At 51.8% G+C, this 26075-nt stretch overlaps 10 protein-coding genes across 10 annotated transcripts; 4 read left to right on the plus strand and 6 right to left on the minus strand.

The window, feature by feature from the left end:
- Nucleotides 1–104: 104 nt before the first annotated feature.
- J4E82_000062 (uncharacterized protein) lies at nucleotides 105–1915 on the minus strand (the record flags this gene model as incomplete). Its single annotated transcript, XM_051726386.1, has 3 exons — nucleotides 105–375; nucleotides 424–1279; nucleotides 1330–1915. 3 exons carry the CDS (start codon nucleotides 1913–1915, stop codon nucleotides 105–107), a joined length of 1713 nt encoding a protein of 570 aa, XP_051593568.1.
- An 839-nt stretch (nucleotides 1916–2754) lies between these two features.
- Nucleotides 2755–4288, minus strand: J4E82_000063 (uncharacterized protein; the record flags this gene model as incomplete). The annotated part of the gene is made up of 2 exons (XM_051726387.1): nucleotides 2755–3253; nucleotides 3312–4288. The coding sequence occupies 2 exons, from the start codon at nucleotides 4286–4288 to the stop codon at nucleotides 2755–2757; spliced, it is 1476 nt and encodes a 491-aa protein (XP_051593569.1).
- An 870-nt stretch (nucleotides 4289–5158) lies between these two features.
- YPT1 (GTP-binding protein of the rab) lies at nucleotides 5159–5948 on the minus strand (the record flags this gene model as incomplete). The annotated part of the gene is made up of 4 exons (XM_051726388.1): nucleotides 5159–5353; nucleotides 5408–5635; nucleotides 5690–5737; nucleotides 5793–5948. 4 exons carry the CDS (start codon nucleotides 5946–5948, stop codon nucleotides 5159–5161), a joined length of 627 nt encoding a protein of 208 aa, XP_051593570.1.
- Nucleotides 5949–6739: 791 nt separating this feature from the next.
- On the minus strand, nucleotides 6740–7850 carry J4E82_000065 (uncharacterized protein; the record flags this gene model as incomplete). Its single annotated transcript, XM_051726389.1, has 4 exons — nucleotides 6740–7075; nucleotides 7128–7553; nucleotides 7609–7688; nucleotides 7736–7850. 4 exons carry the CDS (start codon nucleotides 7848–7850, stop codon nucleotides 6740–6742), a joined length of 957 nt encoding a protein of 318 aa, XP_051593571.1.
- A 634-nt stretch (nucleotides 7851–8484) lies between these two features.
- Nucleotides 8485–9336, plus strand: J4E82_000066 (uncharacterized protein; the record flags this gene model as incomplete). Its single annotated transcript, XM_051726390.1, has 1 exon — nucleotides 8485–9336. One exon carries the CDS (start codon nucleotides 8485–8487, stop codon nucleotides 9334–9336), a length of 852 nt encoding a protein of 283 aa, XP_051593572.1.
- A 198-nt stretch (nucleotides 9337–9534) lies between these two features.
- LYS4 (mitochondrial Homoaconitase) lies at nucleotides 9535–12105 on the minus strand (the record flags this gene model as incomplete). The annotated part of the gene is made up of 2 exons (XM_051726391.1): nucleotides 9535–12000; nucleotides 12055–12105. The coding sequence occupies 2 exons, from the start codon at nucleotides 12103–12105 to the stop codon at nucleotides 9535–9537; spliced, it is 2517 nt and encodes an 838-aa protein (XP_051593573.1).
- Nucleotides 12106–12525: 420 nt separating this feature from the next.
- Nucleotides 12526–13984, plus strand: J4E82_000068 (uncharacterized protein; the record flags this gene model as incomplete). Its single annotated transcript, XM_051726392.1, has 2 exons — nucleotides 12526–13732; nucleotides 13914–13984. The coding sequence occupies 2 exons, from the start codon at nucleotides 12526–12528 to the stop codon at nucleotides 13982–13984; spliced, it is 1278 nt and encodes a 425-aa protein (XP_051593574.1).
- Nucleotides 13985–15824: 1840 nt separating this feature from the next.
- Nucleotides 15825–18091, plus strand: J4E82_000069 (uncharacterized protein; the record flags this gene model as incomplete). Its single annotated transcript, XM_051726393.1, has 4 exons — nucleotides 15825–16096; nucleotides 16144–16307; nucleotides 16360–16736; nucleotides 16784–18091. The coding sequence occupies 4 exons, from the start codon at nucleotides 15825–15827 to the stop codon at nucleotides 18089–18091; spliced, it is 2121 nt and encodes a 706-aa protein (XP_051593575.1).
- Nucleotides 18092–19377: 1286 nt separating this feature from the next.
- Nucleotides 19378–21300, minus strand: J4E82_000070 (uncharacterized protein; the record flags this gene model as incomplete). The annotated part of the gene is made up of 2 exons (XM_051726394.1): nucleotides 19378–20232; nucleotides 20281–21300. 2 exons carry the CDS (start codon nucleotides 21298–21300, stop codon nucleotides 19378–19380), a joined length of 1875 nt encoding a protein of 624 aa, XP_051593576.1.
- A 397-nt stretch (nucleotides 21301–21697) lies between these two features.
- J4E82_000071 (uncharacterized protein) lies at nucleotides 21698–24888 on the plus strand (the record flags this gene model as incomplete). The annotated part of the gene is made up of 2 exons (XM_051726395.1): nucleotides 21698–22309; nucleotides 22360–24888. 2 exons carry the CDS (start codon nucleotides 21698–21700, stop codon nucleotides 24886–24888), a joined length of 3141 nt encoding a protein of 1046 aa, XP_051593577.1.
- Nucleotides 24889–26075: the final 1187 nt, after the last annotated feature.

Consider the following 26075-nt stretch of genomic DNA (forward strand, 5'->3'; position numbering starts at 1 on the left):
ATTAAAGTAATACCAAAGCCCATGGGTCCCGTTATATGGAACATGCATCATACGCTCATGCACATTCTTCTCTTTATCACATCGCAACCTAAATCTTCTTGTCATTAAACCTTCGTAACACCAGCAGCAACAGATTCGGTTCTCACAGCAGCATCAACTTTTTCTTCGTAGCGGTCAAAAGCAGCAGTTCCCTGGATATGACTATCCTCAAACACATCGACAGATGTGCTCGCAAACTTGCGCGCGCTAATTCGCTTCTCGAAGAGCAGATCTAGCTCGGCGAAGGAGCGGCCCTTGGGCTCAGGAAGACGGAAATACGTGTAGACGATACTTAGGAAGCAGGACCCGGCCCAGAAGAATCCGGCGTAGTTGCCCCTGTAGTTCATTTAGTATGTTGATGAGTAGGGGACAAGAAGCACTTACCAGTTCCAGGCTCCTGGGTTGAGCATGTAGGGCGTGAGAACGGATGTGATGATGCCGATAACATTGTAAAGGTTGCGACCGAGAACAACAGTCTTGATAGCGAGGCGACGTGTGGAGAGCTCAGCAACGAGGGAGTAGCACACGGTACCGACAGTCAGCTGGTAGAACATGGCCCACACTATCATCATAGCTCCAGTAGCCATAGCACCCGTTTCGCGCTGAGAGTCTGGCACCAAGCCAAGGAAGCCCATGACGAAGAGCATAGCACATAGTCCACAGAGACCTCCTAGATAGAGCGTTCGTCGTCCAAACCCAACTTTCATAAGGTACCATGCGCCAAAGACACCGGCCATGTTGATACCATACTGGCCCATTGCGAAGTCGTAGGAAGTTGATGCGGGTAGGCCAGCTTGTTGAAGGAAGTAAGATGAGTATCCAGAGAAAGCATTTCCACTCAGGTTCTGAATCGCCCAGGCCATGCACACGATCTCAGTACGACGCAAGTCAGTACCTTTGAAGCAGTCCCAGTAGCTAGCTCCTTGAGTGATCTTCTCCTCGAGAGCAGTAGTGTGTACCATCATTGCTACCGTTTCATCGGCATCGAAATCGGTTTCGCGGTCGAGGCTGGTAAGTCGAAGCAGAGCCTTCTTCGCATCGTCGATTCTCCCCTTACGGACTAACCACCATGGCGACTCGGGTGCCAGGAACACACCAATGATAAGAGGAACTGGCCACATCCATTGGAGCGCGTAAGGAATACGGTACGACCACTCATCAGGTCGGTCGACCATGGAGCGAATGACACCAATGCCGATAACTTGGCCTAGGCCCCAGCAGAAGTTGACGTAGGTCGTCACTAATTGATGTAAGCTTGTGTGTTGGGTGGTAGAGTTTGGATAAACGTACAGTATCCGCGTAGAGCAACAGGGCAAACTTCGCAAGCGTACGTGATTGTAAGCGTCTGGAAGACACCCCATGGGATACCACAAAGAATCTCCGCAACCAGCAAGTGCACCACTGTTTGAGCTGTGAAAAAGATCGTAGTGAAGCCAATGATTAGAAGCAAGCATCCCATGACAGTGTATCGGTATCCAATAGCCTCACTGATCCATCCGTTGAGGAACAGTCCAATGATCTCGCCCACAATAACTCCGTTCGAGAGTCCGGCTTGCCATGCTGCTGGAATCTCCCATGAGCCGTCCGGAAGCTGCTCGCCATACTTTTGCTTGAATTGCGGGAAACCGAAGAAGTTGTTCAGTAGACAAACATCGTACCCTTCCATGACGATACACGTGCTGATGAGGACAGACCATCCAATCGCCTTGGGATAGAGTTTGATGCCCTGCATCAGGGTCATCTTCCGTTCATTGTCGGTAGCGAGTCGTGCGTCGTCAACAAGTTTGTTGGCAGCGCGCTTGTGATCAGCCTCATGATCGAAATCATGATCCAGGGGAGGAGCCATGGTAGGCTGGATATCCTTCTCTTCCGCCATGGTTACTGTCGTCAACTTTCTCCAAACCAAACGATCGGGCCGATGGCGATCGCCTGAACTGTTCTAGGACGATAGTGGGGTCTGCGACGCCGCTCCACTCACTCTTGACCAAAACAAAAGTAAAGAATCCGGGGAACTGCTACCGTGACATTGGGTGGTAGGACATGAGGCGGTCTTTAAGCATAAAATTTTGCGGGGTCCGAGTATCGTTAGGGTAAGCGTAGTTGTAGCGGCGAACCATGCACGCCAGGGTCTGGGTCGCGTGCAGACAAGTGGAGCTTTCATCTCCTGCGGCCGTGCTCGAGTATGATTGGGTATCGAAATATGCGACCTTCTTGGTGTAGTTAGCCAGCTCGAAATCAACGCTGAAGGGCTCGGGTAATTCATCGCTCACTTGATCTCGTGCACCCACTGTGCATGCCCAGAGGCCTGTCCTCGGCTAGATCGCCAGTGTCGACGATCGGAGAGTTGGCCGACTAGCTGACCATTGAGCTGGTCGCATCGTGCAGACAACGTGCATGTCTAGGTGAAGACTAGAACCCTCATGCCTAAGATCGGCAACGGGAAACGGTATGTAAGGTGAATGCTAACAACTGTGATGTTGTCGTGTTGACTTGACCTTGTAGGCGTACGGGAAGCATCTCTTTACCTAGGTAAGCCTAGGAAGAAGCTTGCCGAGGTAGGGCCATGTCAGCTTCCATCCGTACCTAGCGGTGTAGCTTCAACAATGGCCACATTGAACGCAGTAGATGCTATGAATCGTACCAAAATTTGGCTTATGCTAACGTCGGTCTACTTAACGTTTCTGGGCCTGCTCGGTCAACTTCCGTTAAAGTACATCAAGCCGTCCTCTGTACGTCCACTGGCTGTTCAACATTGTCATGCTCTTCGACGCCCCTGACTACTTCGGGTACAGGTTCCTCCTTCCGCGGTTGTACCCTTCCGCCAAAGAACGCGAGTAGCAGCAAATCGTAAGTCGCTTTCAAGCTACCCGCTGCAACGAATGCGACCCAGAAATGATTGTTCCCAGCAAGTACACCAGTGACACTTGGTCCACTGCTCTGAGACAGCGTCTTGAGTATGTTCACGACTCCCATAACAGCTGTGCGCTCTCCGGGTAAGACGACGATCGAGAGGAAGGCTGATCGTGGCGCTTGGTCCATAGAGTTGAGCACTGAGCGGCCAACAAGAAGACATATAGTTAGAGCAAGGCCTGAAGGAACCGGGAGTAGCGCAAGGAAGATAGAGGAAGGTAAGTGAGTAAAGACCATGGCTTGAATCAAGCCGAGACGTTTCGCTAGACTTGAAGCGAAGACGTTACCAAGTGTCGATACAAACCTGTTAGTTGATTAGTGCATGGTTCTGAAGTTGGAATTTGCTTGCAAACATGACTTACCACGTTGCAGACATGATGCCGCCTAACTTGCCCTTTGGCAGATCAAATTTGCGTTCCATGTAGTAGTTGATCAAACTGAACGGAACCATCCCAGAGCCTAAGGAATCTAGAAAAAACAAGCTGCATAGCTTGATGAGAGTGATGCGACTTGACTTGGAAATCTTGCTAAGAGAATGCCAGAATCTCTTGGACTTTTTAGGGGATGGTTCCCGTGCCGCAGTGCTTGAATCCTCGGTTTCGTGACCGTTCAGTAATGGTTCGGTCTCGGGCGATGCAGCGGGTTTGTTGCGTTCATCGTTCCAGTCGCTATGTTCGCATCTCTGGCTCAAAAAGAGTGTCATCAAAGCCTTGATACAACCAACACCGGTGTAGATCCAGAATATCGCACGATACGCATCCAGATCCGTCCAACCCTCGATAGCTTGCAAGTTGTCGACAGCCACTCCACCAACGGCCAAACCCGTTGACGTGCCCAGTACAGCCAGGACGACGTACCAAGTGTACACATCTGATCTCTTGTCCTCAGCCACCAGATGCGCCAACGTCGACTCTTCGACGGCTCTGAACGGCCCGATCTCGTTTCCGCTCGGACTGATAACACCGATGATAGCTGCGAGAAGCAAAGCAACATAGTTACTCGTTGTGGCGAACACAGCGCCAGATATGGCCATAGACACCGCTCCGAGGAGTAAAGTGCGACGTCGTCCAAGTGTATCGGCGACGAGGGTAAGAAGAAGGCTGACGACTACGTCTCCCAACAACGTCAATGACATGAATAGTCCGATCTGTTCGTCTGAGAAGCCTTGCTCTTGAAAGAAGAGTGCCAGGATGAGCGCCACACTGCCATATGCGAAAAGACGGATGTAACGCGCCAGGATGATGATGTACACATCTTTTCCGGCTTGTTTCATAGTCGCAAGCCCCAGTTCGCGACCGAGCCATTGTGCTGCTCTGACAGGCGCATTTTGTATAGACATAATCCAGAGTCAAGGGTTGGGTGTGTTCGTCTCGAATGCGCCATTCACGTGAATGCGTTGGGCAAAGCGAAGGGATGGCGTCTGTTTGAGGTACTCAGGTCGATACACCAGGGCCTTAAAGCATTAGAAAAGTTAGGAAAACTCTAGAACAAAAGAGTAAAGAAAAAGCCTTGGTCGAACTTGCTTTTGCAGGCCGATCCAGGACCCGAGTATTTAGTGTTGTCCGGAGGGGATGCCTAGTCGAGGCGCCAGCATACGTCAGCGCCTGCATTCTTCCGGATACGGGAAGGAGCGAAGGGTACGCGGCATGTCGTACACGCCGAGAAGGGCGCTTCAAGGGCTGATTTTGGATGTCAAAATGGTCGCTTGATCCTCGAGTTGGACAGTCGGTAATTAGGTATGTTGGTTGTAACGAGCTGCTGTCTGTTCGATCCGCGGTTGATCATATTTGTGACAATACTGGTGTCTTCACATCACTAGAGCGCAAATTTCAGTTTGTCGAGCGAGCACCGAGAGCTATGAGGTAGAATCTGATTGCCCATATTAAAGAACACCTAAACACACCAAGGAAAGAGACCTAGTGGCCACCACAAATTGTAATGCAGACACCAGCACATCCCAGAAATCCAAACGAGAGCCCCCATTCTATCCGATCGGGTGTCGCCATGCTAGCACACAGGTTCGGAGTGGAAACGTGGAAACGGTGACGAATGGGAGAGACATGGCGGTCATGTAGTCAGTGAGCATTATGGTAGTACCGCACCAATCCTCGCATCGCATAAGAACGGGAGCTTGTTCCACCCACGTTGTATGCCGCTCGTCCGTAAACACTGGTACGTTTCTCCGACACATAACGACTCTTCCTCTTCTCTAGCAGCAACCTCCGCCAGATCCGTTTTGCACACCTTGGCCCTGGCCAATGGGGACTGTGGGCTTGGTGTTGGCAGTTGTGGTACCCATGCGCTCCTTAATCTGGCGGGCCATGGTTAGGAAAGCTTGCTCGACGTTGGTAGCGCTCTTTGCGGAGGTCTCGAGGAATGGGATGCCGAGACTGTCTGCGAACTCCTGGTGATGTTGTTAGATACTGAGGGTGCGTGGCGAGTCACGGCATGAGCGTACCTTTGCTACAGTGTACTCGACAACCTTCTTGTCTGCCATATCGGACTTGTTGCCCACTAACAGCTTGTTGACGCCTTCGGTTGCGTATCGGTCAATCTCCTGCAGCCACTGCTTCACGTTGTTGAATGAGTCCATGTCTGTGACATCGTAGACGACGCAGATGCCGTGGGCGCCGCGGTAGTACGAGGATGTGATGGTTCGGAAACGCTCTTGGCCGGCAGTATCCCACTGTCATGGCTGTTAGTACCTGCTCCCAGACACTGCAACCCCGAGTATACGCACAATCTGTAGCTTCACGGTCTTGCCATCGAGCTCGATCGTTCGGATTTTCTGGTCCTTGTTAGTTCATCGCCGGTCTAGGCTGCAGGTGCGCGGGTGAACGCACAAAGTCGACGCCGATGGTCGAGATGTAGCTCTCGGTGTATGTGTCGTCTGCGAAACGGAGCAGCAGGCAGGACTTTCCGACACCAGAGTCACCGATGAGGAGAAGCTTGAAGAGGTAGTCGTATCTGTTGTAAGGCGAGCCGTCAGCGGGAGCCATCCATGGCGGGGACGGCAGCAACAGGACTGCAGCCGGGATAAAAAGTACTCTGCAGGTATCCAAGTTAGCATGGTCCTAACCCCAGATTTGGCGTCGCCGTTCCCCAGCCTGTGGCGGTGGGCGTCGCGCGGAGGTTACGTACCACTCAGGGTTCATGATGGCGGTGTTGCGGGGTTGAGAAGAAGGTAGAGACTATGGATGTAAGTTGGGGGGTTATCAAAGGCAGTAGTCGTGGGGGTATCGCGGGTCGTCGAGGCGGACGGTGTTAAGTAGAGGTGGACGAGGTGCAATGCGCGGATACCAGATGTGAATTAGCTTGGCATTCAGCCCAAATCCGTGGTCACAAGTTGCCGTAGCTCGTCGCGCCATGGGAACATCACATTCACGCCTGCTGGTCGGCCGCCTAACTTTCTCCAGTGAGATGCCTGCTGCGCTTTCTGACGTATGACACCTAGTCTGCCCCATTTCATTCCAGGGCTCTGAGACAGTGGCAGATCATACATCATAATCCAGCAGATGCCATCGGTGCACGCACGTGACAGTCACCAGGGTCCACGGGTGTCAGCCAGCCATGGCACGCATCATCATCATCACTTTCAGTCCGCAAAGGTGCCATTATTCGGCCTGAGTTCGCTTTTTCATAGAATGGAGAATGTGTCGTTCGTTCGCAGGAGTATGCGCTTCTTCGTACGTCGTTGCCTTTGACGTAGCCCAACCTGCTAGTTCTATAGCACCGGTAAACCCAAACCTCCCATATATTACAGACATCAGGATAAGTTCATCGCAACACATTACATTATCTTGCCAAAGGCAGGGATCAGCGTTTGGGCCAACCAGAAGGAAAACACGAGCTTAGGTCCGGTCATGAGCAGCTTAGGTGTCAGTCCCTTGAAGAAGGAAGTGAAGCCCTCGTGCTTCATCATGTTGGACACGATCCTGAATCCACTCTCGGGGTTCTCAAAGTTCCTGTTCTGAATACGGGTCTTGATGACATCGAGAGGAGCAGAGACGACGAGCGACGCGCTAGCTCCGGCGATGGAGGCAACAAAGTTTTGCGACCATGATGCCGAGTTGTAGTCGGAGAGCTTGTAGAGGTACTCCTTGGCGACGGCGGAACCACCGAAGAGCTGTGTTTACATTAGTATATGCTTTCTTTTTTCGTAGAGTGCTGGAACATACCGCAAACGAGCCTGGCGCGTTACGTGCTGCGGTCCATCCCCAACCACGGTACAGTCCAAATCCTTCGTCTGAGACAATCTTGACCAGACCACGGCCTCGGAAAGCCTCGGGGTTTGTTTGTCGCTTGATCTTGAGTACGTCCAATGGCAGGAGAACGATCTCACCAATACCGATAATGGAACCTGCAGTTGCGTGCATGATGGCCTTGCCGTTGCCCTTGCCGAATGCGCGGTCGAAGCTGTCACCGTGGTTGTGCGCGAGGTAGTCCCGTACAAAGGGCTGTCCGCCAAACTTGTATACTCGCTGGAGCACCTTGTATGCGGCAGCGTAGCCGAGACCGGGGAAGAGAGAAAGGAAACGACCACCGACCGAGGCGTTGGCCGCGTCCCTGAAGACGACCTTGTTAAGATGCGCTGCGTTTTCAATCTGCAGTTGCTCGAGTCAGACATGATCGTGGGGTAATTTCGTGGATATGTCGCACCTTTCCAATGTTGCTCATCAACCTCTTCGCTGTGGTGTCGACAGGGTGGAAGACCATAAGCTCTGCGATACCCGCACATCCTATCCAAGTCAGATGAGTGAAATTGCCTCAAGAATGCCATATGTACCTGCACCCAATACCCTAGCTGTGTTGGACTCCCTCTTGTACACCTTTGCGGACGAGTTGGTGCCGGCAGCGGCTTGCGCAACCTTTGCTACGGCTTCGGAAGGTGATGGCGTCATGATCGAAAACTTCGAGCAACGAGGAAATTGAGAATTGACAGACGTTAGAGGGAGCAACAGCGCAAGGCGATTGCGGTACCGAGCAATGAAGAACGGGAGCTAGAGATAAGATGCCCAACGATACCCGCTCCAAAAAAAAGTCGTCGGGGAAGCGAGTTCAATGTCCGGTGTCGCCCCGCCAAGCCGCGCTACCATGCATATCCTGGGGAGCCCTCCATCTTGACATTGGACAGAACACCGGCATTACCAGAGCTGAAAGTAGTCGTGTCGTATTGAACGCCCATCCTGAACCTTATACTCCTCCAAGTCATGTTGCATGCTTTAGGTAGACACATACACTATCTTTCATCTTGCTAGCCAAAAAATGTAAGACCCCACAAATATCTTGAGGGCAGGTTAAAACCGGTATCATGTGTACTCGGTCGTCATTGTTCACCTGCTTGAGTGGTTGGTTACACCCACAGGACTAAAACGGTCCGACCATTGGTATCTTGGAAGTTGCCATGAGGCTGTGCAACAACGACAAGACTTAAAGACATAAGGCGCGCAGTCAGCGGGTCTTGGGAGTCTTCCTCGCACGCAACCTAACGACAGAACATTCAAGTTCCAGGAAACCTCCCAGAGCCCCGCCAAAATGTTTGATAAACTCCGAGGCAAGTCGCCCTCCAGTCATTCCAAAGGGGAATCAATTGACGACACCCCCAATGATTTATCTGCACCCCCTCCACCTGCCTACACAGCAGCTTCCTCCTCCGGATCTGCATCATCAGCACCCGTGCAAACACGTTTCGCCTCTTTGTCTCTCCACAAGGAAGACCGTCTTCGTTTCCTGCGCTTTCCCGAACCCATCATCTCCAGCTGCCGCGCAACCGTTCTAAGAACCTGGCCTCAAGGTATCGACGAAGAGCGCCGATACGCAAACAGTCAAGAGATAAAACTCAATGGTTACCCCTGGCGCGGACATGGAAAAGAGGGGGTGCACGCACGACGTCTGATGAACGGTCTGTTAGCAACACTACACGCCTCAGGGTGGCTCTTAACACTTAACACCGATATAAGCAAGAGTGCTGTGGACAAAGATACCTTGCTCTTCCGATACCAGAGTCCACCTCCATCGCCGCACGAATGGTGTGTTGTGTCGTTCAGTCGGCAAGATCGGCTGCGCTTTATGGACGCACCTGCTTCGTTGTATAGCTCCCTCCCATCTCGTGTAGGAGCCAACTGGATTTCAGCATCCGAACAGCATTCGCCTGGGATCTGGGAATTTAAACTTAAAGGCTACCCATGGCAAGCTAGTGGCGAAGAAACAATGAGGGTCAGAGAATTGTTGATAGCACTGGTAGAGATGTTGGAGGAGGAGGGATGGAGTGTGTATGCTAGTATCGATCAGAAGAGTAGCGGAGGGCAGGGTGTGAGCGAAACGGATACTTGGCATTGCTGCAGAGCGAAGGGGTGGGAGAAGGGTATGCCCGTCTATCTTCGCTGACGTGGAGGGGAGCGAGACACAAGGGGTATTGCGCTGGAGATCTCTTAGGTCAGTTTACGAGTTTTCAATGTAGAACTACGTGTTTCCTGAACAATGTGTTGCTTGCTTGAAATAGTCTAAATACCACAACGCCGCTTATGCATATCATCAAGAGGGTATACACGAATGTTACAAGCTAATTTTCAAGCTCCATGACGCTCAAGAGGGAGGGCTGCCAATCTCCTTCTTTACCCAGTTCTCCAACCCACCAAGAGCAATGATCTCCTGCACATTGGGAGGCAGCTCGCCGACCTTGACGTTCCACTTGACGCCATTGGGTCCTTCTTGTACGGAGACAGTACTCCTGCGAACGTCCCACTCAAGAGTCCAGCCGGTGCGGCGGGTCAATTGCTTGGCTTGGCTAGGCTGAGCAGCAGCAGCCGGGGGTGGTGAATCAAGCGACTCACGGTTGTTTGAAGGCTCCTTGATAGCTTGCTGTGATGACGAAGCGTCTTGGGAAGAGAAGACTTCGCGGAGGCGGTTGGCCAACTTGGGGACCTCGACACCCATCAAAGCATTGTTGATGCTGTTGCGGCTGAAGATGTTACCGAAGCTACCAGAGACGACGAGCGGAATACCCTTTGCCAGGATAGCAGTTGCAGCCTGTTCGCGACTGCTACCGCAGCCGAAGTTGAAACCTGAGACAAGAACGTCACCAGCTTTTGCAATCTGGCCAAAGTTGGGGTCGTAGTTCTCCATGCACACTTCCGCCATCTTCTCGCGGGTTACATCGTCTTGGTATGTATATTTACCAGGGTAGATACCATCGGTGTTGATGTTGTCTGCGTCGCAGAAGACAATCTCGCCGCTGATCTTCTCGGGGAAACCAGGGAGGATCTCAGTCAAAGGCTCAGCTTCCGAGCCTGGTGTCGCGGGCGGATCCACGGATTGTGTTTCGGGCTCGGCGTTGCCAAAGGTATCGATAGCAGCCTCAGCATCCTTGATGGCCTTCTCGAGCATGTCTTCGATAGTCATCATACGCTCTTCCTCAGGAACACCATCGCCCTCTCCCCGCCGAACGCCTGCATAGCCTTCAGGAGCCTCGTACCATCCAGGACCTGAAATTTTGCCCGACAAAGCACTTGCTGCAACTACTTCAGGGCTAGCAAGGTAGGCCTTGGCGTCAGGCGATCCCATACGACCCTTGAAGTTACGGTTACTTGCGCTAATACCAACCTCACCAGGCTCAAGGAGACCCGTACCGAGTCCAATGCAAGGACCACAGCCAGAAGGCAATGGCTGCGCACCAGCTTCCAGGAGCGCCTGCCAGTCACCGGCCTCTTCCGCGGCTTTTTGTTCAGGAATTGACGCGGCAGCGATGTAGAAGTTGACATTGTCAGGGATTTTGGGGATCTTGCCGCCGTTCAGAACAGCAGCATCTTTGAAGACGTTGGCGGCGGCAGCGAGATCAGAAGCGCGGGAGTTGGTGCAAGATACGAGGTATGCTTTGTTGATCGGGATGTTCTGGCTTTGGAGTTCAAGCAGGGGAGTGGCAACCTTGACCGAGTTTGGGCCGGAGACATATGGTGACAGAGTGGACAGGTCAAGGAAGAGCTCTTTGGCATAGACGGCTCCCTTGTCCGCAGCCAACGCAGGCTTGAAAATGTGACCCATCTTCTCTCCAACAATGCCAGTAGCAGTGAACAGCTGATCAATACGTTCATGAATAAACTGCTGCTGGTGGTGATCCTTGGCTTGTCCCTCTCCCATGGCGGCTAGAGTCGCCCTTGCGCGAAGCCAGCCGTGGAGGGTGGAGTCGATAGGGAAGAGTCCAGTGAGAGCACCCCATTCAGTTGTCATGTTCGCAATGGTAAGGCGATCATCGATGGGTATGCTACCAAGGGTCTCATCGGTTCCGGTGAACTCAATGGCGTGGTTGAGCACTTCGTCCTTGTTAAAGAGACCTGCCAGAGCAACAATGACGTCCTTGCCAGTCACGCCTTGAGGCATCTTGCCATTCAGAGTGACCTTTGCGACAGGTGGGATTTGCCACCAAGTCTTGCCCGTTGCCCAAATACTCGCAGCGTCTGTTCGCACGACAGGTGTACCCAGACATCCAATACCGCCGTACATGTTGGAATGACTGTCGGAAGCCACAGCGAGCGTTCCTGGCCATGCGTAGCCCTCCTCTACCATGATCTGATGGCCGATGCCTCGTCCGGCAGGATAGAAGACGACATCCTGCTTCTGTGCAAACTCCTCGATTTGGCTGTACTTCTTCAAGTTCTTCTCCGTCTTGTTTTGCACATCGTGGTCGAGAGTCATGACGATTTGCTTTGGGTCGTTGATCTTGGTGGCTCCAATGCCCATGAACTTGAGAGCGACGGGCCATGAGTTGTCGTGTGTCATGCATTTGTGTGGCTGCAAAGTGACATAGTCGCCGGACCTGAGGACTTTGCCCTGCGCAACACCGACGGCATGTCGTTGCACAATCTTCTCTGTGAGCGTCTGCGGTGTCTTGGGCGTCTCGTTGAGCGAAGAGAGGAAGCTTGCCGCGGGGCTCTCTTTCATCGAGGGAAAGACATCCTGGGCCTCGCGACGGCTAGCGGTCGTAGCAAACGTCCGTGGCGCGAGACATGGTCGAGGCGAGAACGAGGCGGCACGAAGAGCCAAACCTGCTCGAGGCTACATTTGCAACGTTAGACGGGACGGAGCATGAGACCATGTTTTACAACATACTGCTAGTTGCCTGCGACCCAAGAGCCGCGCTGCCCGTAGCGACATTGCCATTGCTGGTACTTGGAGGATGGCAGCAATGTGGTGTATGCAATGGTGAATGCGCGCTTCCCCGGACAAAAATTCCCCACCGAACTTCGGCGCCAGTCATCCATTCCCTCGCGCTGCCATTGGACACAGCCAGACGCGCTCAATTGCTTCGCATAATGCATTCAACGCCCACGCGGGGAGCATGTAGCATCTGTAGCGGACCATACTTGAGTGCTCTGCATACGTGGCCCGCCATGTCCATATTGCATGCTAGCCCGAAGTCGGAAGCAGCTGTTGGTAAGAGGCGGGCAGTAGAGTCATTCTCCGTATGACGCGACGTGAGAAGACTTTCTGTACAAACCGCCCCTCTTTGCTCAATTTCTCTCATGTCACTTCGATTCTCCTCTGCACACAACACTACTAACCTCCAAATCCGTCGTCGCCATGGTCAACCGCTCTGACGTCAACTACTTTGGCGCTGGCCCTGCACCCTTGCCCACCGAGGTCCTCGAGAAGGCCTCGCAGGTGCTCCTGAACTACAAAGACAAGGGCATCGGTCTTTGCGAGATTTCTCATCGTTCGCCAGAAGCCAACGAGATTCTTGCAGACACCAAGAAGGCACTTGCTGACCTGCTCGAAATCCCTGACGACTACGAGATCCTCTTCCTCCAGAGCGGCGGTAGCGGCGAGTTCAGTGCGACCGTATACAACCTTGTCTCGATATGGGTAGAGAAGAAGCGCGCAAAGATTGCGGAAGAGGTGGGCGACAACAAGGATGAGCTGATGAAGAGGCTGCGCAAGGTCGTCGATGAGGAGCTGAAGCTCGACTACCTCGTCACCGGCTCTTGGTCGCTCAAGGCATCGCAAGAGGCAGCGCGTCTTGTAGGAGCGAAGCACGTCAACGTAGCCACCGACTCGCGCAAGGTCAATGACGGCAAATTTGGAAAAATCGCCTCTGAAGACCAGTGGAGCCTCACACCACGTTCCAAGGGTGGGCCTGCCTTTGTATACTTCTGCGACAACGAGACAGTAGACGGAGTCGAGTTCCCGTCTTTTCCTCAGAGCCTCGAGGGCGACGACGCGCCATTGGTCTGTGCCGACATGTCGTCAAACTTCATCTCCCGGAAGGTCGACGTGCGCAAGTATGCCATCATCTTCGGTGGCGCCCAAAAGAACATTGGCAACACCGGCATCGCGATTGTCATCATGCGGAAGTCGCTTCTTCCGCCACACTCCACTCCAGCTTCGCCCGACCTCATGAGAGAGCTCAACTTGTCTGTTGGCCCCATTGTGCTAGACTATCCCACCATCGCGAAGAACAACTCACTCTACAACACACTGCCCATCTTCGACGTCTGGGTGGCTGGCCAGGTCATGTCTGGGCTAGTCAACTCCTACGGCACTAAGCGTATCGGTGGTCAGGAGGAAGTCTCCAACGAAAAGGCCCGGCTCATATACGAGACACTTGAAAAGTACTCTAATGTCTATCAGGTCGTGCCCGACAAGACTGTACGTAGCAGGATGAATATTTGCTTCCGTGTCTCTGGTGGAGATGCGGACAAGGAGAAGGCTTTCCTTGCGGGTGCAGAGAAGAAGGGCCTGCTAGGCTTGAAAGGACACCGCAGCGTGGGTGGCATTCGTGCCAGTAATTGTAAGTGCCTCTATACTTCCCGCATTATTGATGGTGCTCCCAGTCATGCTTCGAGTCGTGACTTTACAGGGTACATTGGGCTACGCGGCTTGCAAGCCAACGTGGTCTAACGTGCTCAACCCAGGATCCGACCCAAAGCAAAGCTCTCCAACAACCTAGGCTAACTTCTTTGGTGCTGTAGACAATGCTGTCTCGCTAGATGGTACTAAGCTGCTTGTTGCGTACCTTGAAGAATATGCGAAGTCTGCCTGAGCAAGACTTTGCACGATAGCATGAACGTGTCTGCGAACTCGCCGTATGAGGCGACGTGTGACTAAAAAAAATACCCTCTTGTTATGTCGGTGTCATTCAACAGAACACTCGTAATCAACGTAGCCAACTTTTAGTCTGCACATTCTGGTCTTCCTAGTGTTGATCCCACCCACGACAACGGATCAGCATGCTCGCGTCCGCCCAATTCTTGATTTGCATTGTCGGGGATTTCTCTGAGGCATACCCTTGTATCTCGTGCTGTGTGGCTGGGGCAGTGTAAAGACCAGTGGCTTGGTCTTCTCGAAAGTTCTCCTCTTTCCATACGAGCATCATTATGCCTTGACGAACTTCGTGCACTACCTGTTATAGTAAGATTTGCAAGTCCTTCTCTACTCAGTCTTGGCTTCGGTGGCTTGTCACATAAGATTCTACAGCAGAATGGCAGCGGCCAGACCGTCAGGGTAGGTAGCACGATGCGAGTGTGACTGTACCACTATGTAGCCGCTGGAGTCTTGACTACAGCGGCTACGTAGCAGCCTGTGACAACGCACATACTGATCGCCGTGAGGTGGTGCGTACTTGACGAGGTACCGTCGGCTCGAACGCGATGCTTTTCTGCGCCACGATTGCCCATGCGGCTTGACAGGTTCAGTAGTCACAAAGTCTGTTCGGTGGAGAACCAAGCATACCCCATCTGAGCATCTCAATCGGCTCTTTCCGTGTTGCATCCGATGGACGCTCTCGCATCCTTCAATCTTACACTTATGTCTTCGAATCGTTCCTACTGGTCAACTATGCAAAACTGCCCCATCTACAACACTCAATATAGCATTGCCTCGTGGCTTTACCCATCACCCTCCGTTTTCTATAAGATATTGCTTATAACTTGCCGCTAGCCAAATCCACTGCGAACCGTGTCATCAGCTTGCGAGGTCCTCCCGGCGACCGTTGAGCCGACAGGGGTTCTGGAGTTCTCAGTGTCTCGGACAGGGTTGAAGCGAGGATCTGCGGCACAGTCTAAACCCAGCTCGCATCAGAACTCTAGTCCGACCACATCCACCTCACCACCACCGACTTTGCGCCACTCTCTACATCAGCGCTTCCGCGCTTGAAATAGCTACCCAGGAATCCAAGTATAGTGTCCAGCGTCAGAAGAAATTGCGCGCCGCAAAGTCAACGTGAAGAGTATCGTCGCGCTATGACGAGGGCCAAAGGGGTGTTCACTGGACCCTGGCGGATACGTCCACTAGGGCAACGTCAAAGCAATGACGTCTTACTGAACCCAAGACCTGTTCAACCTGGTCAATATTCGAGCAAGGCCAGAGCGAGAGGTTTTCCAAGGCGGCTGGCTAGTCTTCGGGGCAGCGGTACTAACACGGGTTTCGCTGCTTCCGCTGCCCAGGTTACCTAGTAGTATGTGGCTCGCATGAGGTTGAAACCCCACTCCCACCCATTGCGGGAAGATGCGACCTGTAATATGAACCGAATGGATCTTTGCTAATGCGGGTCCCTTCAGCCAATGGCCGGATAGACGCCTGAGGACCGCTGTTCCGAAACCGTGCGTTGCTGCTACCGCCCAGTGGTTTTGTCATATACCGTTTGGAGTCTCATACCCGTCTCTTGTCTCTTACGTCTAATGCTCACGCTCTTTCCCCTTCTTTCGTTGCTCTGCTGGCAGGCTTAGCCATTTCCTTCTTTGACACTGAGCTGGTTACTCGTTCGTTTACGTCAGTCATACGGTCTCCATGAATACCTAGTCGATTTCCTTTCTTCAGCCGCTGCTGGTTACCAGCGAGACAATATTATTCCTTCTACACCTGTTGTAACTGAAGCCGGCAAGATGGAATCATGGGCGGACCATTTCCCTCAGCTCGAGGCCCGATCGCACTTCAACTTGACTCTCAACACTTCGGCCGTTCGTCAAGTTCCCTGGACACAAACAAACACGACAAGAACCCTTATCGCAAGTCTACAGCTGCAACAAGTACAAACGCTCCGAACGACACATCTTACCCTGGGAGCGTTTAGCCTTGCTTTGACATTATTGACGGTCCATCGAATTGTCTCAGACGCACGACGCGCAGCAGCTCTTCAGGTCCTTCCCAGGAAGAAGTAGGTACGAATTGTTGGATAGTTGCATTATTACTAACAGATTATAGGAGATTCAATGCTTTGCACAATGTTCACCCTGCTGAAACTTTTCCACTCGCGTTGGCCTGCGGTGCCGTTCTACAACAAATTATCTTCGTATCAGTGCAGGGCACTACACTCCATAGTGTGTTTTCTAAGAGTTGTCGCGGACTGGCAATGGTCACATTCCCTGGTACGCTTAGCACGCTTTGCGATCTGCGGACAAAGAGACTGACGGGCGGTAGCTATTTTTCTGATCGGGTACATCACCTTGGTTTTCGGCATCGAAGTCGTGGTCAGAGCCTACAAACAAGACCGATTCGCTCCACGCGGCAAGTGGAACACAACAATATGTGTCGCCGTCGTATCGTTTATGCTTCTGCTCACCTGGATGCCAACTGTGGCCTGGCCATCGCCAAACACTTGCTTTGGTGGCCTTATCTGGTTTCCTATGCGATACGATCTTCTCATGTTGATTTTTCTTTCTGTTCTTGTCTTCCTCTTGCTCTTGGTAGCCGCTTTGATCAGTATCCAACTGATGAGAACACCCGAGATCGATCACAATGAGCGTATTTCAGCTTCACGCATGACCTACTTTCTGATTGTGGCTGCACTTATTTACGTGAGTATCCCTACTGCTCTCTTTTTTCCATTAGCTGACAATCGTAGACTCTCGTCATCCCAGTTGAAGTACAGTCTCTTCGACGAGAATTTATGGAAGCACTGGCCGCTTCTCGAATCGCAGAAATCTCGCTCTTCTCCTCAGGAATGGTCATCACCTTCTTCCATCTCTTCCTTCGTACGAATGCTACACGAATGGTCATCCGTCCCATCGAAGAGCTCAAGGCTCCTGCGAAACAACAACGACCAAAAATTCGATTCTTCGGTCCTAGCGATCTGGAAATGCAGATCAGCGGCCCGATGGCACTACAAACAACTCATCGTCTACACAGCCAACAGGGTCTGATCGATGTTGGGCCGGAGAAGAACCGTGGGGACTTTGATGCCGAGTACTTTGAACGACCCGAGCGGGCTTTGACGCCGGCATCGACCAAACCTGGAAGCCCGATCGATCTCACAAAGTGGCCTCTACCACCTGCTCTTGACAATGATGCTACAACACATGAACGCAAGCAAAGTTACTCTCTTTTCCCCACACGCGCGGAAGAGGTACCTCGCCTTCCTCCAACTGTCTACGATCCTAAAGCTACATCAGACGGTTCCTCGGTTTCTAAACTCGCCCTACGGCGCTTCACACGACGAGGCTCGGTTACCAACGTCAGCGATGCTTTCGACTTTCTCAGCAAGCCAAAACTACCATTTGCGGAACGGCACCAACGCATGCAAAGTACAGATAGTAGCGCAACAGTTCAGATTGGTCTCCGCTTCTCAGTAGCGCCTGCAACGCTTGCAGCAGCCAAATGTACGCGAGCCGAACGAGATACACCACCGCTAAAACGAGGGGTCACTGATTCAAGCGAAGATTCATTAGGCCTCCCGATCCAGAAGCCCTCTACGACAGGCATATCACCATCTGAAGAGATGCCTAGCCCGAGCACGTTTCCCCAACCACCCCCGCGTGGTGACTCGCCAACTCGGCCCAGGGCTAACAGCCCGGGACGGACCCCAGCCTTTCCTCTCACGCCGTCAGCTCAGTCCAGCGCCTATCTCCAGGCTCAGCGCGAGAAGTTGCTACCCTCCCCACCACCGAAATCACCAAACCCACCTCCACGCTTCGCAACCCCGACACAACCTGTCGTCCCCGCACCTGCATGCATAAGCGGACTGCGGATGAACCCTGTGACACCCGTTGCATCAGTTGGTTCACCCACTACAGCATCACAACCAGCAACGCCCGTGTCGGTTGCCAACCTTGCACGATCAAACAGTGGCCGTGCATCCCCGTCACCCACAGCCCGCATCCCACTTGGGGCAGGCACAATGTCTCGCACTCCGCGACCCAATGGCTGGATCTGAGGCATGAGAGTGCTTTTCAGGGTCTTTCTTTTCCTTTCTACCGCTAGACCGGGATCGGCGACGAGCCGCTGTACGATAAACTGGGGAGATGCAGGTTCCTGGATTTCTTGTTTCTTTGCTTCGGCGACTTGGGTGGTTCGCGTCTGGGCAACATACCCACACAGGCGTTACGGTTTCGGTTTCATGTTTGCACAACTCCTGCGACAGCGTCTCGCACAGGCCATCTTGGCTTTGTCGCATGAAGACTACGGGCTTACTGTAGGCTTCCAGGCCCTACCAGGCGGCCTTCTCCGTCACGTTGCTTACGATACGAACATTCATTCACGAACACCGGTGCTGCGCACCCTGCCACGGAATTGGGCACAGTACATCCGCTCTTTATACCCACACCCTTCCCTCCCCCTCCTACCTCCCATTTCCCCCAGTTACCTTTCTTCACGTCTCATCTATCTTCCCATTGTCTCTTCATTGAGCCTGTTAATTATCCAAGAAGGTGGTAGGCCTTGATACGTCGTAGCATAGTCAATCTCGCTAGTCCCATTCGAAAGTTGTAGAACTCTAAACAAAGTAAAACCATTCTCCATATCATCACGCGTCCATTATATGTCACGATGCCCACGGACCATTGATAGCCTATGCGAAGAAGCTCATTTCTTTGGTCGTATCAATCACTGGAAACTTAACCCAAAGGTATACATAGTGATGTAAACTGTAATTCTGAAAGAGAAACAACGGTGTATACCATTGAGGTAGGGTTTGGTGTTCGTACTACACGTACGTCCTATTGGTAGCTGTATCAACGTCAACAGACCTCACGATTAGTTAACCAGGAGTTGCAACCATTGATCTTCTCGATCCGTATACCCGTTCCCACTTTTCTCCTTTTCATCCAAGGGCTGGTACAGAATTCCAAATCTTGTGTTGGGCCGGAACCCGGGCAGCATTCGGGCGTGGATCTATGATTTTCTATTCGCCTTTTGTTTCGGGCAGACGAGTCGAACGCATAATGGTGTGATCACCACGTGGCTGGGCATTGCTGTCCAGTATGTGTCTACGTAGGGCTCCTTCGTCAGTAGTTCCGTGAACGATGCCAGGGTCTTGATCTGCCCAGCGGGGCTAATTAATGGATTTTCCATCCGTCATGACTTGGAACGAGATGCGTTGTTGTGCGATGACGTCGATGACAGAGACGATGCAACAGAACCCTTACGCATTATTATCATTTATTCATTTCTACGTAGCTTGTACAACCATGGCGCTTATACTACAGGACAGCATTATCTATTTCATCGTCTCCAACGTTGCCAGAACTTCCATCCTACCTTTTCATTGCCTTCTTCAGGCATCCGAAACTTGTTCTGCTCCTTCCCTCTGCGCCTTCCCACCCATGCAAACCATATCACTAAGCCCACTACCATGAACGCTACAACGAGTAGTGTCTGTAATGGCTCGGCAAACACGGCTCTGCTTAACAGGAAGAGACTAACGCAGCAAAAGATAATGGGCGTGGTGATCCAGGTTTTATATGGACGTTCCAGATCAGGTTCTCGGACGCGAAGGATGATGAGGCCAAGTACTGTTTGAAAATAGAACGCGTACCCTGCTACACCATAGAAGGTGACGAGAGTGTCGAAGCTGCCGACGACGATGTAAATGGCTGTTAGGACAGCATTGAGTACCATGGCGGAAATAGGCGTAAAGAAGAAGCCTGCGTCAGCGTCTGCAAACCAGCTCACTAGCTTCTTTGGTATCTTGCTCTTCCCTTGTGTTGAATTCATGCTGTGCAAGCGGATCGCCCTATGATTCTTTCCCAGTCCAATGTTCCCGAATAGAGATGGGAGATAACCTTCTTTGCCAGCAGCGTAAACAAGGCGGCCAGATGTGAATGTTGTCGCGTTCAGTGCACCGAAACATGATCCCGAGACAAACAATGCGAGTATGAGTGAGCCGATGGGACCAAACACTTGTGATCCAAAGGCTACGGCGACGGTGTTGGACGACTCGATGACGGAGGTGGGGAGTACGAGGAAATAGGATATGTTGGCTAGGATGTAGCAGAGTATGACGAGCGGGAGAGAGGTGTGGATAACGCGGGGGAGATCGCGGGTCGGATTCTTGAATTCGGCAGTCACGTAGTTGACCTGACGCCATTAGCAGAGGCTAGAGGAATTGCGGGAGTCTTGACTTACGTTGTCCCAACCATCGAAAGCCCAGAGTCCGGCATAGAGCGCTACAGCCCAATTGCTAACGTTTTCGCTAGTATCCTCGAACCAGCCTCGGTTCTTCCAGTCTTCATTCGCGTCACCCTTGTATGACAGCCCTGTCGCTGCAACTACGATACCGATTACGGTGACTCCTGTAAGCGCAAAGAACTTCAGAAACATGAAGACATCGGCGCTTCTGGTGCCCAGCTTGGTGGACACACAGTTCAGTAGCGTGACGGCCACAAGTCCCACCAAAGCCACGCCCTTGTTCAACCATGTGCTCGCGTCCACAGCTTCGGCACCAATTATAGCGCGCACTAAATATTCTCCAAAGATTATTGCAATGATGGCTGCTGAGCCTGGTTTCAGCACCACGACTGCACACCACGTAAACAAGAATCCTGCCCATTCTCCGAAAATCTTGGATAAATAGACTTGTGCACCACCATTGAGTGGTATAGCACCTCCGAGCTCCGCATAACTCGCGGCACCCGTCCATGCCAGTATTCCGGCCACGACCCAGACAATAAGGGACGCGCCTGGCGATCCAGCATTCTTGTTGACTTGTGATGGCGAAGAGAAGATGCCGCTTCCTATTATAAGCCCAACTACTAACGACAATCCATTAAGGTATGTCAAACTCTTGTTCTTCTCTAGTGAGCCGCCGTTAAGCGCGTTGGACGGGTCTAGGGCCGGGTTTGAAGGTGCGCCCAGTGCTGTGTATCCCTGCGCAGTGCTAGAGAGAGGAAATAGATTGGGTGCAAAGTCGAAGGCTGAGGATACGCTGTACGAGCGAGTGTGCCGTGGTCTGTTCGGATCGTGACCAGCAGGGTTCAGTTCTGACAAGGGGTCCTCATCGTCAAATGACAGTCTGCGCGAAGAAGGCGCACCCGAGGTAGAAGATTCTTCAGAGGTCCGGCGCGAGGGGTGCGAAGAGGAGGCCAGTGAGGCAAGTTCGAGTGAATCGCGAGTCGGCGGTGGGAGGTTGGAATAGCGACCGGCCATGATGCGGATGGAAAGGCTGCGCGCAACTCTACCTGCTAGCCATGGAGAGAAGATATGATATGATGAGCGGAGTAGCAGATAGGGGTAGTATCCAGCACCCCTTTGTCAAGCATTCACAGCTGCCGTGTATGAGTGGTGAAGCTTGCATGCGCTGTTGAAACCGACGGGCTCCTATGCCGTCATTGGACTAGCTCCCGTTTCGACGCTAGCCCTGGAAGCTACATCGAACTGGGAAAGCTCAAGTTTGCATCTGAATACTTACCGTTGAGGTAACCACTAGATTCTGCATGAATTTCTACGTGTATGAGGAATTGCGTATACCTCCATGGCATGTTATAGTTACAGCGTGGGTATACAATTTTCAGCTTCGTAGTTGTCAGAGATCCAAAGTGTTTGCATGATCCTCGTCTTATCGATAGGCCCAAAAATTGTGGGAGTCGTTCACAAGTGGAGGCTTGGCGTAGATCAGGTCGCGCATCCTTCCGACTATGAATACGACAAGTGTACGACATGCGCATACGACAAGGTGATGCGTGGTCTCAGTCTGCAATCCGTGGGCCGGCGACGCGCCCCACGTCTCCTTTTCCTCCGCCCGCGTATAGGTTTACGATGGGCGAGCACGTTGGAGAGGAAGTCAAGAGCTGAAGGAATCAAGGTCGAATCGCTCACTGCCAAATGGCAGCCACACTGGGATCGACTGTCATCCCAATGGCACGACTTGCGGGAGTCCGACAGAGGAAATGCATACGTGCTGCCCATGTTCCCATACCCCTCCGGCACGCTCCACCTCGGCCACCTGCGCGTATACACGATATCCGATGTTCTCTCCAGATACAAGCATATGCAGGGCTACAAGGTCCTGCACCCCATCGGATGGGATGCATTTGGCTTGCCGGCTGAGAATGCAGCGATCGAGCGAGGGGTACATCCGGAGAAATGGACGCTGCAAAATATCGATACTATGAAGGGCCAAATGAAGGAAATGGGTGGGCGCTGGGACTGGGACTCTGTATGGAAAACAGCAAATCTAGTCGAGCATGGGCTGATGAATGTATGTAGGAGATACGAACATGCGATCCCCATTTCTACAAGCACACTCAACGGATTTTTCTCATGCTCCATGAACGCGGACTAGCCTACCAAGCCGAATCTCTCGTGAACTACGATCCTGTCGACAAGACCGTCCTCGCGAACGAACAAGTAGACGCCAATGGCTGTTCCTGGCGCTCCGGCGCAAAGGTCGAGAAAGTGATGCTGAAGCAATGGTTTCTGAAGATCAAGGAGTTCCAAGAGCCTCTGCTAAAGGACCTGGACGCTCTTGCACGAGATGGAAAGTGGCCCGAGAAAGTCCTTGCAATGCAAAGAAACTGGATTGGCAAATCTGAAGGCGCGCAGCTTTGGTTCGATGTCATCTCGACTAACAGCGAGACGCGCTTTGAGCCCGTCGATGTCTTCACTACCAGAGCTGACACATTGTTCGGAGTGCAATACATTGCTCTCTCGATGCGTCATCCAATCGTCCAGCAGCTAGCTATCGAGAATTCAGAGCTTCGCGCCTTTGTGGAGCGAGCAAAAGAGCTACCCCTGGACACCAAGGAGGGGTTCAGGCTACGAGACATTGTAGCACGCAACCCGCTTGCGCATGTTAGAGGCACTACGGGACCTTCTATACCTATCTATGTGGCTCCATATGTTTTGGATGACTACGGCTCGGGCGCTGTAATGGGTGTTCCAGGCCACGATGCGCGAGATCATGCCTTTTGGCGAACGAATGTCGGTGATGAGCCAGTCAAGGTTGTTATATCTGCTAAGAAAGGCGCTCTACCACTGTCGCTTGTACCTTGTAGTGGCAAAGACATGCCAGTGACTGAGAAAGGTTTTATCGCTGCTGACATAGAGCATTTCGGTGGCATGACCTCGAAGCAAGCCGCGAACGAGGTTGTGCGAGCAATAACCGACACTGGGAAGCCAGCTCAAAAGACAGCAAACTGGCGACTCCGAGACTGGTTGATCAGTCGGCAACGTTACTGGGGTGCGCCAATCCCTATCGTTCATTGTGACTCTTGTGGAGCTGTTCCTGTACCTGAGAAGGATCTCCCGGTGGAATTACCAAACTTGCCTGACAGCTTTTTCGAGGGACGCAAAGGCAACCCGCTAGCAGAAGATGAGAACTGGAAAAAAACCGCATGTCCGAAGTGCGGCTCAGCTGCTGAGCGTGAGACAGATACGATGGACACTTTCATGGACTCGTCTTGGTATTTCTTCAGATTTCTGGATCCCAAAAACGAGCATGCCTTGGTCGACCCTACAAAGACAAATAGCGGCATGCCTGTAGACCTCTACGTTGGCGGTGTAGAGCACGCGATCCTCCATCTACTGTATGCGCGCTTCATATCCAAGTTCCTGGCAACCACTTCATCGTGGCCCAAGGGCCATTTGACGAATGGTGAACCTTTCACGCGCCTCATCACCCAAGGTATGGTTCACGGAGAAACCTTCACTGACCCCGAGAACGGTCGCTTCTTGCGTCCAGATGAAGTTGACTTAACGAATCCTTCCAAGCCCATCATCAAGGCTAGTGGTGTGACTCCAAATGTCAGCTTTGAGAAGATGTCGAAGAGCAAGTACAACGGCGTGGATCCAGGAGCTACAATCGCCAAGTACGGCGCAGACGCAACGCGCGCGCATATGCTCTTCCAAGCCCCTGTCAGTGATGTGCTTGAGTGGGATGAGAAAAAGATTACCGGCGTGCAACGGTGGCTACATCGAATCATCAAACTTTCCACAGCGCCCTGGATACCTGATGATGAAATGGAGAAGTTTACAGTACCGGAACATGTTGACAAGAAACTCCTCAACATCCTGCAGGATACTTCAACAAGCGAAGATTCTTTGAACGCCACACGCGAAAGCTTAGTGTCTATACTCAAGCAAGATGAAGCGAAACTTTGGATCAAGACGCAAGAAACCATCGCCAGTGTTACCGAGTCGTACTCGCAGACATACTCACTGAATACCATCATCAGCGATCTAATGACGCTAACGAATGCCATCTGGGACGCCCCACATGCGTCTCACATTACACCATATCTCAAGTGGTACTCTATGGCACACCTCGTCCGTATGCTCGCCCCTATCGCTCCTGGTGTTGCCGAAGAAGCTTGGCACCAACTGAACACCTGTACCACATCTCAAACGCACGAAGGCAGCGTACAAACCGTCTTCGCAAGAAGTTTTCCAACCGCTGATCTAGCTATTATACCACTCCTCACTACGACGCGCAAGTGTGTTGTTCAGATAGATGGTAAACGCAAATTCGACGTGGATATCCAGAAGCTTCCCGATTCGATCAGCCCTACAGACAGTAATGCTGTAACGAAGTTCGTTCTGCGCGAACTACTTCAGACAGACGAGGGAAGGGAGTGGTTTGATAGAGAAACAGGAAAGATCTGGAAGTTGAGTGCGACCGAGAAAGAGAACGAGGAGTTTGGGGCAGTACCCGAGGGATGGAAAGTTATTGCTGTGAACAGCGGCGCGCTATGCAATTTCGTTGGGCCAAAGAAACCCAAGATGGAAAAGAGTGGATGAAGACCTGTATACATACGATGACTTTACTCATAGCAACATGTACAATATATGCGACATATTCCAACCTTGGAGTATACATCACCTGCCTTAGCACAGCACAGCAATAGTTTTCGTAGCGAAAACCTTCAGGGTACGTTTTGGAGCACGCCCAGTTTTAACTATCTTCAAGTTACCGTGCTATAGCAGAGAGCTGCTTAGTGTCGAACTTAACCTGTAGTTAATGGTCAGCGGCCGTTGTCTTGATGTAACGAAAAGTTTTCCCATCTCTTACGTCTACGACAGCGCTGCCGTTTGTCAGTAAAGAATGCTTAATATATATCTTTATCTTTCTAGTCGTGCCCTAAGAACACATATCAACAGCTTAAGACCCTTCGTTGCCTTAGTTGTTGTCCCAACTTGTTGTGTAAGTAGTTTGCTGTCACATACCCTGCTAGCTGGCAATCGCAGGACAAGATACCACGTAGATAACAATGACATTGTTATTGTTGGCCATGAATATGTTGAATGTAAGGAATATGTCAATCACAAACATATTTCTTGCTTGAAGTTTGGAGCTTACATCTTCCTGTTGTGGAGGAGGCTGTCAACGAAACCCCAGGTGAATACCTTTAGGCTACGTTTTGGCGTAAAACACAGGCTGCACACAGCACAGTTGTACCTGACACGTGGAGAATATATCATCATATCGTTGTGTAGCACGGCGATGAAATGCTCAGTGAAGACCCTCAGGGTATATTGTGGCCTAAAGCATAAATCGGGTAGATAACGCACATTCATAGCTTGAGTCTTGACAGTATCATCATATCCAGGTACGTACCTAGGCAGAATTGCTGGGAGAAAGAGTTCAATTTACTCACACCGCTCGAAGTGTTTGATTCATACAGGGTTGGAGAATGTGGCATTACACACAGCAACAGTCTGCTTGTAGTCTCCAAACCAGAGTAAAGATCAAACCCCGGTGCACCATTTTTATCTGCGAATACCTTTAGGTTATGCTATCGCACAATGGAAGCCAGTCACGAGTAATACGACCCTCGTATCTGCAGTCGACTGGATAATAGTTTCGTCGTGTGTTTGAAACATAAATCTCTGGGTCAAGCCAGAAAGATGGAACGAAATGCTAATAATGATGGCAATTTATTCTTTCCTGCACTTGGCGAGGCGCCTTTTGTTGGTGCACAACCAGA

This window comes from Alternaria postmessia (assembly GCF_024291825.1).
Source record: "Alternaria postmessia strain BMP 2775 chromosome Unknown scaffold_1, whole genome shotgun sequence".
NCBI lineage: Eukaryota > Fungi > Ascomycota > Dothideomycetes > Pleosporales > Pleosporaceae > Alternaria > Alternaria postmessia.